Source organism: Haliotis asinina, chromosome 5 (genome assembly GCF_037392515.1).
Source record: "Haliotis asinina isolate JCU_RB_2024 chromosome 5, JCU_Hal_asi_v2, whole genome shotgun sequence".
In the NCBI taxonomy this organism is placed as follows: Eukaryota; Metazoa; Mollusca; class Gastropoda; order Lepetellida; family Haliotidae; genus Haliotis; species Haliotis asinina.
Window position 1 is genome coordinate 76,453,587 of NC_090284.1, and position 19,392 is coordinate 76,472,978.

Sequence of the window (19,392 nt, forward strand, 5' to 3'; positions counted from 1 at the left end):
AAGCTTGTGGGTATTTTTTTGTATATGATTTTAATTTTTTTGTGTGTTCTTTTTGTGTTGCAGGTTAGTGTTCTACAGAACTGTCAGCCTTCGATGCGGCCTTGGCGTGCAGCGCGATCACACACCATCTTCCTTGCGTTCCTCTTCTGCTTCTTCCTCCTCACCACCACAGCAGTAGCATGTGGGATCATATTGTAAGTTGTGTTGGCCTGTGGATGATATTGCAAGTTGTGTTGGCCTGTGGATGATATTGCAAGTTGTGTTGGTCTGTGGATCATATTGTAAGTTGTGTTGGCCTGTGGATGATATTGTAAGTTGTGTTGGCCTGTGGATGATATTGTAAGTTGTGTTGGCCTGTGGATGATATTGTAAGTTGTGTTGGCCTGTGGATCATATTGTAAGTTGTGTTGGCCTGTGGATCATATTGTAAGTTGTGTTGGCCTGTGGATGATATTGCAAGTTGTGTTGGCCTGTGGATGATATTGTAAGTTGTATTGGCCTGTGGATGATATTGTAAGTTGTGTTGGCCTGTGGATGATATTGTAAGTTGTGTTGGCCTGTGGATGATATTGTAAGTTGTGTTGGCCTGTGGATGATATTGTAAGTTGTGTTGGCCTGTGGATCATATTTTAAGTCTTGTTGGCTGGTGAGATCTTTTGTAAATCAGGTTGACTTGTTGGATGATATTTTAAGTCCTGTTGAAAGTGGATCATAGTGTAGGTCTTTTTTACCTGGGGATCATACTGTAGGTCTTGTTGGACAGGGGATCATACTGTAGGTCTTGTTGTCTGTGGATCATACTGTAGAGGTCTTGTTGGTATATGGAATCATACTGTAGGTCATGTTGGTATATGGAATCATACTGTAGGTCCTGTTGACCTGTGGATCATACTGTAGAGGTCTTGTTGGTATATGGAATCATACTGTAGGTCATGTTGGTATATGGAATCATACTGTAGGTCCTGTTGACCTGTGGATCATACTGTAGAGGTCATGTTGGTATAAGGAATCATACTGTAGGTCCTGTTGACCTGTGGATCATACTGTAGAGGTCTTGTTGGTATATGGAATCATACTGTAGGTCATGTTGGTATATGGAATCATACTGTAGGTCATGTTGGTATATGGAATGATACTGTAGGTCTTGTTGGTATATGGAATCATACTGTAGGTCATGTTGGTATATGGAATCATACTGTAGGTCATGTTGGTATATGGAATCATACTGTAGGTCATGTTGGTATATGGAAGCATACTGTAGGTCTTGTTGGTATATGGAATCATACTGTAGGTCATGTTGGTATATGGAATCATACTGTAGGTCATGTTGGTATATGGAATCATACTGTAGGTCATGTTGGTGTGTGGAATCATACTGTAGGTCATGTTGGTGTGTGGAATCATACTGTAGAGGTCTTGTTGGTATATGGAATCATACTGTAGGTCATGTTGGTATATGGAATCATGCTGTAGGTCATGTTGACCTGTGGATGATACTGTAGAGGTCTTGTTGGTATATGGAATCATACTGTAGGTCATGTTGGTATATGGAATGATACTGTAGGTCATGTTGGTATATGGAATCATACTGTAGGTCATGTTGGTATATGGAAGCATACTGTAGGTCATGTTGGTATATGGAATCATACTGTAGGTCATGTTGGTATATGGAATCATACTGTAGAGGTCTTGTTGGTATATGGAATCATACTGTAGGTCATGTTGGTATATGGAATCATGCTGTAGGTCATGTTGACCTGTGGATGATACTGTAGAGGTCTTGTTGGTATATGGAATCATACTGTAGGTCATGTTGGTATATGGAATGATACTGTAGGTCATGTTGGTATATGGAATCATACTGTAGGTCATGTTGGTATATGGAAGCATACTGTAGGTCATGTTGGTATATGGAATCATACTGTAGGTCATGTTGGTATATGGAATCATACTGTAGGTCATGTTGGTATATGGAATCATACTGTAGGTCATGTTGGTATATGGAATCATACTGTAGGTCATGTTGGTATATGGAATCATACTGTAGGTCATGTTGGTATATGGAATCATACTGTAGGTCATGTTGGTATATGGAATCATACTGTAGGTCATGTTGGTATATGGAATCATACTGTAGGTCATGTTGACCTGTGGATCATACTGTAGGTCCTTTTGACCTGTGGATCATACTGTAGGTCCTGCTAAGGTGGAATCATATTATAATCATGCTTGGGATTATGTGTGTGGGATTATGTTTAGTTCGGTGTTTGGGACCATGTGACAAGTGGAAGGCTGTTCAGTCAATCATGTTATGAATCCGTATGACAGGTAGATGAGTTATTCTGACCTTGCCCATCCTGTAGTTGGTCTTTGTTTGATGGTAGTACAAGAATACATTCATATTTTCCTATGACAAATGTTGTCTTTGTTTGGTGGTAGAACAAGATTCCATTTATATCTTCCTGTGACAAATGATGAACTACATAATGGCTTACAATGTATTTGTGTCCATCAGTATCAAGCCAAGTCAGACTTGTGGTCCGTACCAGAGTAAGAACACGACATATGAGGTTGTTATTGAGCTGGTTGAATCATGGAGGGAAGAACACGCTTGGCTGCATCAAGTCATCCACTTCATCTCCTCCCCAGGCTTCATTGCTGGACTTGTGGTCCTATTGTGGTGAGTAAGAGATTCTGCCATTGCTGGACTTGTGGTCCTACCATGGTAGGTAAGAGATTCTGTCATTGCTGGACTTGTGGTCCTACCATGGTAAGTAAGAGATTCTGTCATTGCTGGACTTGTGGTCCTACCATGGTAAGTAAGAGATTCTGTCATTGCTGGACTTGTGGTCCTACCATGGTAAGTAAGAGATTCTGTCATTGCTGGACTTGTGGTCCTACCATGGTAAGTAAGAGATTCTGTCATTGCTGGACTTGTGGTCCTACCATGGTAAGTAAGAGATTCTGTCATTGCTGGACTTGTGGTCCTACCATGGTAAGTAAGAGATTCTGTCATTGCTGGACTTGTGGTCCTACCATGGTAAGTAAGAGATTCTGCCATTGCTGGGCATTCAGCCTTATAGTGATGATTGAGAGAGACATCATCCACTACACTGATATGTTATATTGGTGTTATCCCCCGCAACACGTTTTGCAGGGGTTATTAAAATGCACCCTGTCCATCCGTCCATGCACAATTATATTTTCTGGAGCAGAACTTTAAAACCATTCAATACGTCTTCACCAAACTTGGCACATAGATAGATCTGGTGGTGCATTACTGCCTTTTGTAGTTTGGGTATTCTTAATATTTTTCTTAATATTTTTTTCACGTTTCCATGGCAACAAGTGTGACTTAGACTGAAATTGGAGGTAATGTGGGGGATATTGATGACTGTGTTGTCTTGTTTTTTTCTGAAACAGATGCTGATAAAAACATAATAGAAATTGTGACTACATGTACAGATCATTCAGCTACTGTACTCTGGAGTCAGGCTTGTATGCTTTGTTGTTTCAGTATGGGAACATACTATATGAGAATTGCAATGATCGGCCACAAGGAAATGGTGAAGCTTCTACAGCAGCAGCTGGCTCTTGTAAGTGTTGCTGCGGAACAATATTCCAGCTACGTGATGGCAGTCTATATAAACCCTAGGTATACCCAGGTGACAGTAGTACCTGGAGACAGGGTTACAGAGTCATACCTAAATTCGTGGATAACCTTGATTCATGGATTGCAGAAATTATTATGCCAGTTCATAAACTAAGTCTCAGTTGACGTCCTGATGCAGTGATTTTGATGTACATGAAATGCCATGCCTCGCTGACAAAATAGTTCAGAATCTCTGCATTACACGCAGATACACTAAATATAATTCTCCAGCATTGAGATAAGTAGTTCCAGAGCACTAATAGTCAAAAAATATTTCATATCATTGAAAGTGAAAATAAACAAACTTTGAAAATGACAACATATATGTACGGGATACTTGCAATCAAAAATCACTAGACATGATAATATAACCGCTGTTCCTATTACGCTACCTGTTATCAAAGACATATTTTCATGTGAATACAGATTACAGATTATTTTACATTGCTGTATTTTCACTTGAATACAGATTGTAACAGATCATTTTACGTTGCTGTCTGGCTGGTATATAATGCATATTTTCTGCAACCATATTTAACGTGACAACGAACACAGGCTGTTACCCGTCTGGATACATTTTACGTAAGAGACAGTTTGACAAGTCACCGCTGACTTCACGCGCTACTTGCAGTTCTGATTGCAAAGAAACAAAATGTTGACCATGTAATTGTTGAAACTGCTTTCAATGAGTAAATAACGCAGGTCTCGGAGTTCATGGATTACGAGTCTGTTATCTGTTCGTGATTGCTAAGAATAATGTGCACGGTAGGCGCGAAAGAGGGACCCTTGCGAATGTGGTAAGCGGAAGTCATACGCTTATGGAATGAAGTAGTGCCATTCTCTCACAGTGTTTCGTTGTTTCTGTCCACAGTTTTAATAAATAAAATTGGGATTGAATTTAATCAAATAAAATGTGGTTTCTGACACCATACATTCTGGGATGACTGTGTCTTACCACGCTAAAGCGCGGTGTGTTGCATCACAGCAAACATTGTAAGTACTCGTCGTAACTCGACTGATAAGTTTCATAAGTTACTACTGTGATGTCGTTGTGATTATTATTGAGAAAACCCTGCATGTTCAAAGCATCTGAAACTACGGACATATACAATAAACACAGTCAGTCGCCACCGCACTGATTTTCACTAGTTGACATAATTTATATGAGTTCAACAGCCAATTTGCTGATGAGTTATTTTCGATTTCATGAAGGGGTGTGATCACAGTTCAACTTTTTTATGGGAGCAACGGATTACCCCACGGTTTAACCGAATCTGCGGTATCGCGAAGCTCGTCATTGCGAGGGATGACTGTACCACCATTGCCAAATTGTATTTTCACAAAATGTCCAGTAAAGAGGAGACTGTTCGCTCCAACCTTCTCACTTCTCTCTGTCTGCTCTCCTTGGTGTCAATACTTACAGTAGTCGTATGTCGTCATGGCCATTTTCAGTTTGTTGAGTCAATGATTGATATAATCAGTGCATACACAAAATGAAATGATGCATTTAAAATATGAATTCTACATACCTCCATTATATCCATGAATGAAGCTTACACAAGTGTACATATAGTAGTCATGGTAGCAAGTAGAGCCACTGAAAGGTCAGGTAGTGGATTTCTTCCAGGGCATGTTGCCCTTGATGTGTAGCTGGGGGATTAGTTCTTCAGCACGCTCACATACCAGGCTTCACTTGCAGATGTGTGAAACACAGAATCTACTTAGACTACTGTTGACCACCTTGACTGGTATGTCGCTACACAGGACTAACCAGAAACTTGTTGTTTTCAGGAGGGTAAAGACAAGAACTTCCTGCTGAATCTCCTCCAGGAAGTCAGCCGCAAGAGGAAGAAAGATGTCGGTGGTGCACAGAAGCGGAATCGAATGCAGCAGGATGCCGGAACCACCTCCGACGTCTTGTCACCAGGTGAGCTGTACAGTTGAATTGATATCTGTGTCATGAAAATCAGCTGTGTGTAGTCTCTGTCTGACTGGGTCAGTATCTGGATGCAAAAGACCTCCAACATCACCAGGACAGGTATACAGCTGCACTGCTATCTGTGTCATGTACATCATCTGTGTGTTGTCTCTGTCTGACGGGGTCAGTATCTGGAAGCAAATGACCTCCGACATCACCAGGTACTCTGGCGTGTGTAGTCTTTGTCTGACAGGGTCATTTTCTACTGAAAATCTGCCTGTCCCATTATTCGTGACATTGAGTTTGTGACAGGGGAATATTTGAGAGGGCATCCCTGGAGAGTACACTCTTAGGATACACTGTGAGAGCAAGTGAGAAATGGATGCAAAACTAAAGGGCCCGGAAATAGATCCAAAGTTCCGAGAACAAACATGTAGACAGAGATATTTGACATTCTGTATGTTGTTTTGTATGAAATTCAAAATCCTGTGTTACTTACCCATTCAGAACCTTATGCACTAATGTAATTGCAAGTTATAAAATTGAAACAGATGATGAAGTAGACAGTGTCAAGGCCAAGACTGAGCCAGCGGTCTGTGGGCAGGATGAAGACAGTGATGACAATCATGATAAAAATGGTGCCTCAAGCCAGGCCACATGATGACTTGCTTAGGTCTAGGTATCATTCAACTTTTGCTGCATGTTTCTTTTGCATCTGAGCATGTCTGTGTGTATCTGACCAGCTGTCAGGACATGTTGCCCCGTGTAAGATTCTAGCTTCATCTCTACATGGCCCATCTCCTGCAGCAGCAGCGGCTGCAGCAGCTTCACCTTCACATGCCTATGACTCAGTCCACTGACAGGACGCCACTACCAACAGTTTTGCCAAGACTTAACACAAGTCATTCATTCCTTTTTTATTTTTTATTTGTACACATAATTATAGGTCTATATGTTCTCATGCACATCACTTGATATCCTGCAACATTTCTTACTATGCATCTTTGTTTCATGGACATGAGCATGTTGACTATTTGTGGTGTTGTGGGGTAAGATGGACATAATTTTAGCTATGCATCTGGCTTGCAAATAACAAATGATAAAAATTTCTACAAACATGAATAATTTTTGTTCTCTTTGTGTTTTATACTGTTTTCTCTGTTTCTGCATGAAGAAGTCACTACCACCAGTTTTTCCTAGACTTGTCAAATCTTGCAGTTTTTGGTTATCTTAAACCATTCATGTATGTCTTCTCTTGCAGCAGGATAAAATATTCCACCACTTCAGTATATCAGTCCCTGCTTTCAAATACTCATGAAGCAATGTTGAGAGATTATGTGTTCATGATATCTGACTCTCAGTGAAAAGCGTTATTTATCAGAGACAGTTTGTAATTTAGATGCAAGCATTACATCATTTCTCCCTTTCACTGTCACTGAAAATATGTCACGAGTTATAGGACACACTTTGAAAAGTTAAATTTCTTGTTGTTGGATGTTATTTATATACTGGTATATGAAGGACAGAAGGTTTCAGTACTATTGTCTCCCTGTAAATCAGTTACCTTATATGCATGTTTTCCAATTACCAGGATTCCATGTTGATGTTTTGTGTGTGGTAAGTAGCTGCTAATCACCCAAGACATACCACACTTGGCAAAATGCATACGCACAATTCCCCAACATCACACACTCCTACAGACAGGGTGTTCCAGGGGAGACTCAAGTGTTACCCTTCAGGACACACTAGTGGAGGATCACACTGTCCTTCCTACCTTCAGGACACAGCAGGGATAATTCATGTTGCCCTTCCTTCAAGACACACCAGGGAAGATTCATGTTGCCCTTCCTTCAAGACACACCAGGGAAGATTCATGTTGCCCTTCCTTCAGGACACAGCAGGGAAGATTCATGTTGCCCATCCTTCAAGACACACCAGGGAAGTTTCATGTTGCCCTTCCTTCAGGACACACCAGGGAAGACTCATGTTGCCCTTCCTTCAGGACACAGCAGGGAAGATTCATGTTGCCCTTCCTTCAGGACACAGCAGGAAAGATTCATGTTGCCCTTCCTTCAGGACACAGTAGGGAAGATTCATGTTGCCCTTCCTTCAGGACACAGCAGGGAAGATTCATGTTGCCCTTCCTTCAGGACACAGCAGGGAAGATTCACATTGTCCTTCCTTCAAGACATACCAGGGAAAATTCACATTGTCCTTCCTTCAGGACACAGCAGGGAAAATTCACATTGTCCTTCCTTCAGGACACACCTTGGAAGATTCACATTGTTTTCAGTTCATGACGTACCAGGGAAGCCTCCCAGCAACTTAGGACTTGTTAGACCTGATGACTAGGGGAGCTGGCTTTGGCGTATTCCTGCATTTATATGATTTCTTGATGAAGTGCGCTCATGGTGGTCTGCGACACAAGATATGAATATAAAAAGGCAACTTGTAGTACATTTATTGTTATGTTTTTACTTTGCAAGAAAAGATATGCCCAATAAAAAATAATTTCATGCACTATATTTTAGGTGGCCGAGTCAACAAAGGGTATGACACATCTTCTGATTGAGCTCTTTCAAACTAGTTCTATAGCACTTACTGAAGCAAATAACATCTGATAGGCTAATAACATCTGATAGGCTAATAATATCTGCTGAGCATGGATATATAGTATGCTGATCCAACTTAAGTTTGATTTCATACCTGGTATATGCTTGGTAGACTTAACAAGTACATGAGTGTTGCAACCATTCTACACAGGACCGAGTTGATCCTTGTAGGTATGTAAACTGATCAGGACATTTTGAAACCTGCCCTTCTTATTTCAGGCTGGTGAATGCAGATTGTTGAATAAATACATTCTCAACACCTGGTGATTTATTGCAGCACACCCTTGTGTGTATTGTCACTTTGTATTTAGGGCAGTTTGGGTTACATACTAAACAACTATGGCATGACTTTGGGTACATCATAACTCACATAACTGATGGTAAATGTCTTATACACCAGCATATGGTTTGGATTGTTTCAGTTTGGTTACAGAATTTTGCTTTCTTGTGTACTGGATTTGTCAAATAGTGGTTTCGTGTATACAAGAATTTACAGTGATGTATGGCTTTGTATTATCTACATGCATGTGTCAGGGATGTGTCATGCTTACCTGTCATGACAAGATTTAACACAAGTGGCAGTTTACAGGGAAAATATGCATGGACAGCCATCTTGTTCTATGTTTGTGTCTGTATCAGGTGTTGGTTATTGTTTTTGCATTCAACCACTTATACACCTGCCTGAAAAACTTCTGAGGTGAGACATTATTAACAGCAGTGAAGCCATCATTCCACCAGGAATTGGGGACATACTGACTTCTGATTGGTCAGTCAGAGGTATCATGTGACAAGGGAAACAGCCATGACAATGGCTACATCACCCTTATGGTCATGTATTCGTTTCCTGAACACTCTTCTAAATGTTTACACATACTATTATCAATCACAAAGTTCAGAGTTCAAAATACTACTGTATTCAGTGTATGTGTTGTCTTACATTTGGGGCAGAAAATGGAATATTCTTTATTGGCTGCATCACAGTGAGTGATCACGTTTATTATTTGAAACCTCACAATGTACAATGAGTTCAACATTCTCTTGAGTCAAGTGATATCCAAATGTAACCATGATCCTCACTGACAAGTTACATACAGTATAAAATAAGGTCATCAATCACCAGATGGGTCAAGCTTTCCATTTTATATGTATTTTTTAGGTGATGAGACTTGCTACAAGACATTGCTTATGACTAACATTAGTATTTTGTCATACTAATCTCAGTCATTCTGGGCGCGTGTTTCAGAAGCATAGGAACTGGTAGTGTTTCATATAGGCATTAATTTTTCTGCTGGCGAGAGAATCTATTTATATCTAACTAACTGCATGTTATTTTCATTCCTATATTACCTGGCATTTAGTTCTGATGTAGTTTAAGATCTGTAACAAAGAGGACATTGGTAGATATATGCCTATTGTAGGTGACTGTATGAGAGTATGACATTACTGCAGCTATCGTAGATCAGTGTGATATTGGTATGGTTATTGTAAGTCAGTGTGACGTTGTTACAGCTATTGTAGGTCAGTGTGACATTGTTACTGCTATTGTAGGTCAGTGTGACATTGCTACAGCTATTGTAGGTCAGTGTGACATTGTTACTGCTATTGTAGGTCAGTGTGACATTGTTACTGTTACCATAGGTCAGTGTGATATTGCTACCGCTATTGTAGGTCAGTGTGACAATGCTACAGTTATTGAAGGTCAGTGTGATATTGTTACAGTGATTGTAGGCCAGTTTACAAGAGTGTGACACTGCTACAGCAATTTTGTTCTTGCATGTTTGTTTTTTTTCATATTAATGCCTTGTGTCAAACCACATTTATGTGAGCTTGTTATTCTTCTATTTTCATCATAATGACCATCCTTGTAAATTGTCTCAGTCGCTTCATCTCTTTTCATGATACTCACATGGCACGATGTAATATCACTTTATCATGAGAATGTATTATCCTGGCAAGTATATTTACATCCTTTAGCAAGTATCTGGTATAAACTAAACTAAACTGAAAGTTGCATAAAAAAAACAAGAACAAAATTCTCAGGCTTGTTTCATATCAGTATTTTCAGCTAGTTAGTTATGGATTTAGGAATTAACAGAAACAAATGCTTTTCTGTTCCCAGGAGGAAGGGCTTTCGCTCGCCAGCTGGTGGAGACTTCAGCTCGAATGTGAGGTTCAGCCCCAACAGCAGTCCAGTCGTCCAGTCCATGGATGAGACTCGGTGGTGACATGACATGCACGTCATGGTTCTTTCGATTTCCACAGATATGTCTTGTAAATGAGGTTGTGATGTCACACCACTGTGATGAAGTATTACGTTCATGCATGCTGGTGAAGTTTGGACATGGATGCAACATGGGTATTAGAGGCAGATTTGTTTGTATCAGTTATGCAATCAAAATACATTTCTTATGCAATTATCTATATGGGTATAAATTTTACGTCAGAGGTCATTATTTCATTAGGTGAAGTTCATTTAGATCAATGCTATGTGACACCGACTGATCGCCACTACATTATCATCACCATGGAAACCAGATATAGATATAGATATGTTCCGGTCGTGAAAATCTGATAATTTCTGGGAGGAATTATTCTCAGAGAATAGTTTTTACTAGATAAAGTTGCCCCTTATACAGGGAATACTGGCAATACTTGTCGGGAATGGAACTGACGATCACTGGCTGCAGTGACTGTTACAATGCATAAAGATCCTATGTTGATGCTATTATAGCAATATATGTATATATGTTTCCTCCTGTTTTTTCTGTAGCAGCTAATTACACATGTGTGTTTTTATCCCAGTCTACTTAGATATGTGTTGAACTGTTTGAAGCATGATGGGGCATTAGGGTGTCCTACTAACAAGATTGTACCCTAACATTCAAGCAGAAGCACAAATGTAAACATGTACTTAATCCTTTTTGAATCAGAACAGTCATATGTAATGAAAATATTAATGTTCCCATATTGTCCACACTACATCACTATCTCATCACAGGCACTCTTAAATTCAAGTGCATAAACATGGAAAATAATCAAGTATCAGAAATTATCATGTATGATCATCATTAGAGAGTTTTTAAAGTCATGTCATGTATTATGAAGCAGCCATGTCAGACGACACTGCTTTTAGGTTTTGTTGGGAGTTCTACCGCTACTGCCACCAGTCATTTTTGTAATACATGTATCTGCTAAATAGAGTATTGACAGTGGAGTGTCTTACAATGGACTTGTTCGACATAGCACTGGGGTCTTGTTTTGACAGATGTCACGAAAAACTCAGTGATCAAGGTCACGAGATGAACATTCATTATAGTCTGTGATCAAGGTATTAATGCAGTTATGATTAGATCAGGTTTGTGATGAAGGTATTAATGCAGTTATGATTAGATCTGGTGTGTGATCAAGGTATTGATGCAGTTATGATTAGATCAGGTGTGTGAGGAAAGGTATGAATGCAGTTATGATAAGATCAGGTGTGTACCCTGGTAGGAGTGGCCCTTGTGTAAAAAGTCTTTTGTAAAGACTTGTTGAAGGTCAAAGTAAGCCCTTCTGTTCAACCTGGTTGTGGCATTGACTGAGGCAGGAAAGTATATTGGGCCACGTATCCTTACGAACCCTAGAACATGAAGTCTTGGTGTTATTCTTGTCAAAGATAATGGTCACCTTGAAAGTTGATGTGTTATTCGTTGACACAACATGGTGCACTTTTGACATGGTAATGTAGAGTGTAAAGCAGTTAGTGTTTAACAATATGGTGTGAAGTCAGGTTTGGGGCTTGAAGGAAACAGTGGGGTTATGTAATTTTAGGGCAAAGGGTAACACATTTGCGTAGGTTTTGTGGCCTACAAAGACTTTTACCCTCCTGCTGAAATACATGTTTTGTTTTGCAGAGTGACATCTTCACATTAAACCTAAATCATTCACCTAGTGACTCATTTATGTGTTCCATGGCAAGTAATCATAATAGCCTGTCAGTAACTACACCTGCTCCTTGGCATAATATGACTGAACTGTGAAGTTGTCATCTTCCGGCGGTACTTACAGTGGTGTTGTGTTAATGTTATATCAGGATCAGTGATTTAGTATGTAGGGAAATATACTGAGAATAAAAAGTTAAGTTCCTGCCTATTTCAAAACTAAGATGTGAAGCTGTGGAAATGTTATGCTGAACTAATTGGGAAGACCAATTTATATTTAGAGAAGGTTCACCTGGTAACTGTTTAGGGATGTCATAATCATTTGTACATGTATTTACAGTTAAAGGTAATATTGTTACAGATATGATGACACTGCTTTTTATATCAAAATAACTATTCCTGCTTGTACAAGACTATTAAATTTAGGTTTCACTTTCAAAAGGAGGCAACCTTTTTGAGGAAAACAAAATGCATGTCTTCCAAAAGCACATGCATCCTGTTAAAAGTAAAAGATAATTTCCATTATGGTTTTGTGTTTAGTCTACAAAGTACTAAACCAAGTCATTCTAGGTCTATTTTGTCTGGGTTCAGTAGAATGGAGCTGCACATATCTGCTGTAGCAAGGGTTATTGTGACAGGTGACAGTGATTTGCTGCAATAGACAGATTACTGCTGGAACTCTACAATTGTTTTGTCACGGTTTTGTGTTCATGTAATGTATCATCCATTACTTTTTTATGACTTTATCTACAGTATTTCATTCAGATATTTATCATTGAAATAGGAACATTAAAATATATTTTTTTTAAATTGTCTGCATTCTGTTTTGTTGTAAAGAATCGCAACCTCATATCTTCTGATATCAACTATATCAATTTCACATTCTATTTATCATCAAAAATCACTTTCATTAGTTTTCAATGAAAAAGGTACATCTCTGGACAAGGTTCTGCCATTACACTTGTAGTGCAGTGATGTCACCAAGTTCATGTTATAGCATTGTGCAAAATCTACTGTCAAAATTATACCTCCAGGGTGATATTGTTTGATCTCACACAAGCAATATCTCCTGTGGAACAGTTTTGTCCATGACACAATCATGGTGTCACAATGACCTGTGATGTCGTAAACTGTGATTGTTGACATGAATTGCTTATTTTCACGTATTTGTTTTTGATAAGTAAACACAGCAACCTGTGGGTTTCACTGAAATGGTACACATCAGATCTGCTTAACGGAGTTTTTCCATCCATGCCAAGCCGTTTTACATTGAACGATAACTGAGATTGTTGCAAGTGGTGCTATAGCCAACTCACAGTGTGTGTGCCAATGTGTTCATATGTGACTCAACATTTTAAGTAGCTATAAGTTATGCAAACACCGTGGATATAATAAATATTTAATGACAAAAACGAGAGAAACAGAAGACAGAACAAACGGCTTTGATTCTTCGTTCCACATCCCTGAATGGCTGAACAAGCAACAAAACAAATGGCAGCAGCATCACTAGAGAAAGCGACAGATTAATACATCTTTCAGCCACACAGAGTGTTTGTTCATTCAAAGTTATCACAGATACTTTGTATATTAACAAAAATTCTATCAACAATTCCCCCCCCATCCCTATCAATATCTTTCAGTTCTCTACAACTAATGAAATGATAAAAGTGACAAAACTGACAATACAAATGAGGTCCCTAAAAATATAAAATACCAGAAATTGTTGGAATATGTCAGTCTTTCTTGAAAACATGTGGTCTGGCACCTCCATGTTCTGTGAGACCTCCTCCATACCTGTCCAATTATTCCTAATGATGAGACAACTTCACATTGCTGTGCTGCATATTCTCTGTTTGCGGCCATCCAGTAATCAGAAAGCTTTACACCTGTCTACTTCTGTCACAACATTTAACAATGAAACCTTACAGATATTTGCAGTTTTATGTGTACTTCACATTGTCACATGACAACTTGATTGACCAAGAGGCGGTAATTTGGCAAATTTATAGATGGCCCAAATCTCTCTCAACTCCTGATTATTCCACACATGATACAGTATCACAGACCTCAGACAACAAGGCTACGTTGCAATGTACAACTGGTCACACCATATATTCAGACACATTAGATAAAGTACAGGAATGAAATAAATCCAAGTAATCTGTTGACTGATCTATGAGGCAACAATGAGCTTGTACTTGAAGGCTTTGGTTACATCTGTAGGCACATGAATGAAGGTCACTGTCATCACAACATAGACGCTACCAGCGTTAACACATCAATGTTAAGAAACAAGACACATGAAATGGACATCAACAGTCAATGAACTATGTGTACGAGACATCTGAAATGAAGGCATACTTGGATACTGAAATGTACGTGAAATTGATAAATATATACTCCTTTCAACAAAGAACATACCAATAACAGCTTAACATGAATGCACTCCTTTATGTTTACTCAATGCTGTCATTTATATAACAATATCAAGCAAATGCCTGTATTTCCCATGAGATTCCTTCAAAAGCACAGATCAAGATATATTTTATGTCATATTGAATAGGAAGACAAGTTTCAATCATTTCAGACTTTTACTGTGATAATTAATTCCCTTCCTTTGACGCTAAAGTAATTACTTATCATTACTCCTCACTCACTACAATTATATCAAATACACCATAAAGGGCACAGTTTTGTCAGGAACATTCAGAAGTTAGAAAATATCAGTTTCTGTCCTTGACCTTGATACAAAAATAGATGACTGCAGCAGCTGTTGTTGGCTGTGAGACCTAGGAGTCCACGTCCTGGCGGATACTGTCAAGAAAGGACAGACCTCGCTCCTCCATTTTGTGATGCTGCTCTTCATACAGCCGCTTCTTCTCCTGGAAAATAGGAAAAAGAGTCATGCAGCATATTCCCACACTGTATAATGTGTCCAACAATGTTACAGAAAGTTAAGAAATGTGTCACAATAACAGTGCATGTATGTCTATCCACCTACCCCCATCCATCAGTACAGATCAATATTGAGAAGTTTCTCTTTGAGACAATCCCTACCAAATATGTTGAGTAGTGTACATAGGAGGCTGTTCTCCCTATCAGAGAAGAGTAGGATGTCGGCATTACCTTAAGTTCTGGGGAGCTCACTCTCTTGACAGCAATGCTGGACTCATCATCACTCCCTGCTGCTGCATCCTGGGACACACTGCTGTCGGGCTGTTGAAAGACAAGCACATTGTCTACAGGACAACCAGTATCTCTACCACAGCATCACTGTTGTACAATAAACTAGTTGATCATCCACAAAGACTTGTCATTTTTAAGAGTGTACACTCTTTTGAGAATTTACATTATCTGTGTGAGTAATGTCCCTTTACATAGCAGGACCCGCTTTGTGGTCCATGACCAACTAACCTTGTCATCTCTCCAGCTGCTGTCCCCATCCGACCTGTCACCAGATCTGAAAGTGTATAACAATCAACTCATTTACTGAACAATGATTAAGTTGAAGGGACTCCTTCACATCTGAGTGGCTTAGATACTCACCAAGCAATTTTGCCAAAAATGTATAACTATAGTCTAGACTAACTAACAACAGCTTACTGGTAAATAGTAGCATTGTTTTCAGCGCATGTTGCATCGCAGCAATATCAATGATTTTTTACGTTTTATCTTTTCATGTTTGACTTACATTTGTGTGTAAATACTCGAATAATTTAGACCTACCCCTGGTAGGAGGCGTGCATCTGGGCAAAGCTGCTGTGAGGGTTCTTCAACTCTCTCAGACACGCATGCAGAAACTCAGCCACCTCTGTTTTCCCTCTGTCATTTGCCATGTCAATGGCTGTCCTCTTGAAACTGTCTTCTGCATCAATGCGTGCACGATTAGCCACAAGCCACTTGACACATTCCAGATATCCACTGTAGAGAAAACATGACCATTACAGCCACAGCAGTCACACCTAAGACTATTATAGCCACACCAGGCACACCTTAAACCACTACAGCCACACCAGGCACACCTTAGACCATTACAGCCACACCAGTCACACCTTAGACTATCATAGCCACACCAGTCACACCTTAGACTATCATAGTCACATCCTAATCCATAATAGCCACATCAGTCACACCTTAGACTATCATAGTCACATCCTAATCCATAATAGCCACACCAGGCACACCTTAAACCATTACAGCCACACCAGGCACACCTTACACCACTAACAGTTACACCAGGCACACCTTAGACTATCATAGCCACACCAGTCACACCTTAGACTATCATAGTCACATCCTAATCCATAATAGCCACACCAGTCATACCTTAGACTATCATAGTCACATCCTAATCCATAATAGCCACACCAGTCACACCTTAAACCACTACAGCCACACCAGGCACACCTTAGACCATTAACAGTCACACCAGTCACACCTTACACCACTACAGCCATGCCGGTCACAGCTTAGACCATTACAGCCACACCTGGCACACCTTAGACTATTACAGCCACACCAGTCACACCTTAGACCATTACAGCCACATCAATCAAACCTTAAACCACTACAGCCACACCAGTCACACCTTACACCACTACAGCCACACCAGTCACACCTTACACCACTACAGCCACACCAGTCACACCTTAGACTATTACAGCCACACCAGTCACACCTTACACCACTACAGCCACATCAATCAAACCTTAAACCATTACAGCCACACCAGTCACACCTTACACCACTACAGCCACACCAGGCACACCTTAGACTATTACAGCCACACCAGTCACATTAGAGCCACTACATGACAGAACAAGTCGGATACAATCATCTTTGACCAGAAAGGTTATTAGCATGGAGACAAATGGCCATAAAACAATCACAAATCCATGTTGTATAAAACAGAGTAGGTTACAAAGGAGACACAATCAACTGATGACACACCCTTTAGCTGCAAGGTGAAGAGGTGTCAGTTGGTCAGCAGTCCGGCAAGTGATAGCAGACCCCATGGCAGACAGGATCTGGAATGTTGGAACACAAGGGTCTTTTGGTATTAACAAGAACTGTTTAGCATGTCACAGATGAGTGTTCAAATATGTAATAATAAAAGATTGATAATAAAAGGGTGTGTCTCTATCATTATCCAAAATTAAGGTCTTACATCGCCTTTTATTTCTAATGATGCATACCCAGAAAATTGAGAGCAAATACACAAGGCTATATGCTTAAGGGCTCACGAAGCTATATCTCCTGTAGAAGCAAGTTTTAAAACATCATATAAAATATTTTTCCTGAATCTTGAATGCCACTCTGATAAAATAATTCCCTAAATAAATGCATATCTGAGTGAAAGAACGTCTCCTCACCATCATAGCATTGACATGTCCATTCATGGCTGCCACATGTATTGGTGTGTACCCAGTGCGCGTCTCCTCATTCATGTCCACCCCACTTGTAGTCAGCCATTTGATGACATCGATGCGAGCATTGGCCGAGGCGTGATGTAGTGGAGTCCATCCAGTCTCATCCTTTGCACTAAAACAGGAAACAGCAGACATTCTCAAAGTTACAAATTACAACTGATTTTTACAGATTACCATCCAAAGAATTCTTCATACCCGTAGACAATTAGAAAAGCCTTTTGATACACTTAAAACTTTCAGAATGCATGATGAATGAGGCTCTCATGACACCATTCAAAATTAGCCTTAAATTGTTATAAAACAAGTGACTTTCATGTCCACAGCACGACTCACTCCTTCAAGTCAGGAAAGTGATGCAGAAGCTCTTTGAGTCGGTCCAGGTGTCCTCTGCGTGCAGCGTCATGCACGGTCTCGCCTTGCATCATTTCCATCTCCTGTGCCCTCTCCAGCTCTGCCTGCTTCTGACTCTCTGCTGATGCAGCACTGATGCCCGCCTGTAATATATATCCTGGTCAGTGAACAGTGTCAACAATCTATCAGTAAAAGGCAGACATGTGACTTACGTTTAATGGGTCTTGAGGCCATCAACGGATTCCTTCCATTCCATGTCATTATTACTTTTCTAATTCATGACAGAATGGTAATAAACTTCCACAGTATCAGATCGACTTGGCCAAATCTTGTCAGATATCTCATTTTTACCCTGAAGTAAAGCCAGAACTTCCTGCTCACCTTGTATCCTGCCAGAAACTCCTCCTGTGTAGTATTTGTGTCCTCATCCACGCTCTTTTCCTCCGTCTGACGTCTTGTTGCAGTGGTCTTTGACTTCTTTGTGCGAAAGGTGAAGGTTGGGCCAGACTTGGATCTGTCCTCTTCCTTATACGTCCTAGGTTTGGACTTTGATCTCTTGTCTTTTTGCTCCTTCGGCGAAACTACAGCAGTTTCATCTGCATCAGATTCTGACTTAAACTCAGAACTGGAATCCTCAGATCCAGTGTAGGACTGGTCAGAATTATCCCCTGCTTTGCTGTTGTGAGCCTTGACACTCTCTCTGCCATGTTTGACCACAATCTGATCTGATTCATCCTCAGATGTCTCGTGGTTTCGGGATTTATTGTTTGAGGTGCCAGGGGATTCTAAGGCTGGACAGAAGGCATATTAATTTAATGAACTTGTAATGAACTCTTTACAAACATACTACTCAAATTCTTATTAATATATATCAACAAGACATTCACTGATTGCTTATTTAATCATTGACACAAAGCCTGCTGACAATCAGGCTCTGATCTAGCACAACATGGCAGCTACCCATGATAAGCCAGCCAATCACTGAATCACTATTGGTGGTGGCCATATTTTGTTACACATCATGAAAAGAGACACACACAAAAATTGCTTGATTAGCCAATCGAATACCTTTAGCAGCCCTAAATAGTGTGGAAAGACTATGAGTAATTATTATAACTCCAACATTTGAGGTTAACCTGCCATCTTGAACAATGTTTGACTGTAGCTATCTTCCAGGAAAGATTCAAAATTTATATTACCTATCATTAACAGCTTGTACTCACCATCAATGAAAGCTCGGTCCCTGTCCATGGGCAGTACTCGATATGTGCGGTGATCCCCATCATGCTCTGACAGCCACTGGTGGCACGGAAACTCATAGATCCGCTTGTCATGCATGTCATACACACTGACGCTGTCCAAGAACCAGGCGTTGCCTGAAAACATGCAGCAGCTTATCACCCACAGTGTCACACCTTTCATCAAAATGTCACACACATCAATACTGAAGAGTTCACACCATCATCACATTCTGCTAGAATGACAATAAATGTGCCGAATGTTTCCACAG

General features: G+C 40.0%; 2 protein-coding genes across 18 annotated transcripts in view; one reads left to right on the top strand and one right to left on the bottom strand.

Moving 5' to 3' along the window:
- LOC137285311 (transmembrane channel-like protein 7) overlaps nucleotides 1-12,912 on the top strand; it is a 30,477-nt gene extending 17,565 nt beyond the window's left edge. For 2 of the 6 annotated variants that reach the window (XM_067817655.1, XM_067817654.1), the window contains exons 15-20: nucleotides 64-194; nucleotides 2,516-2,680; nucleotides 3,518-3,596; nucleotides 5,444-5,579; nucleotides 6,122-6,249; nucleotides 10,302-12,912. In XM_067817655.1, coding sequence (XP_067673756.1) covers nucleotides 64-194; nucleotides 2,516-2,680; nucleotides 3,518-3,596; nucleotides 5,444-5,579; nucleotides 6,122-6,231 — 621 coding nt within the window. In that variant the 3' untranslated portion in view covers nucleotides 6,232-6,249; nucleotides 10,302-12,912. Of the gene's footprint in view, nucleotides 1-63; nucleotides 195-2,515; nucleotides 2,681-3,517; nucleotides 3,597-5,443; nucleotides 5,580-6,121; nucleotides 6,250-8,101; nucleotides 8,121-10,301 lie in introns of all 6 variants that reach the window. The other 4 variants (XM_067817653.1, XM_067817652.1, XM_067817657.1 and 1 more) reach the window with 2 other exon arrangements.
- A 572-nt stretch (nucleotides 12,913-13,484) lies between these two features.
- The window catches only part of LOC137285313 (uncharacterized), a 42,691-nt gene continuing 36,783 nt past the window's right edge, over nucleotides 13,485-19,392 (bottom strand). For all 12 annotated transcript variants that reach the window (XM_067817670.1, XM_067817669.1, XM_067817666.1 and 9 more), the window contains 9 exons: nucleotides 19,106-19,258; nucleotides 18,264-18,673; nucleotides 17,865-18,025; nucleotides 17,475-17,643; nucleotides 17,053-17,129; nucleotides 15,829-16,023; nucleotides 15,517-15,562; nucleotides 15,229-15,318; nucleotides 13,485-14,984 (listed from right to left, as the gene is read on the bottom strand). In XM_067817670.1, the coding sequence (XP_067673771.1) occupies nucleotides 14,892-14,984; nucleotides 15,229-15,318; nucleotides 15,517-15,562; nucleotides 15,829-16,023; nucleotides 17,053-17,129; nucleotides 17,475-17,643; nucleotides 17,865-18,025; nucleotides 18,264-18,673; nucleotides 19,106-19,258 (1,394 nt within the window). In that variant the 3' untranslated portion in view covers nucleotides 13,485-14,891. The remainder of the gene's footprint in view (nucleotides 14,985-15,228; nucleotides 15,319-15,516; nucleotides 15,563-15,828; nucleotides 16,024-17,052; nucleotides 17,130-17,474; nucleotides 17,644-17,864; nucleotides 18,026-18,263; nucleotides 18,674-19,105; nucleotides 19,259-19,392) is intronic.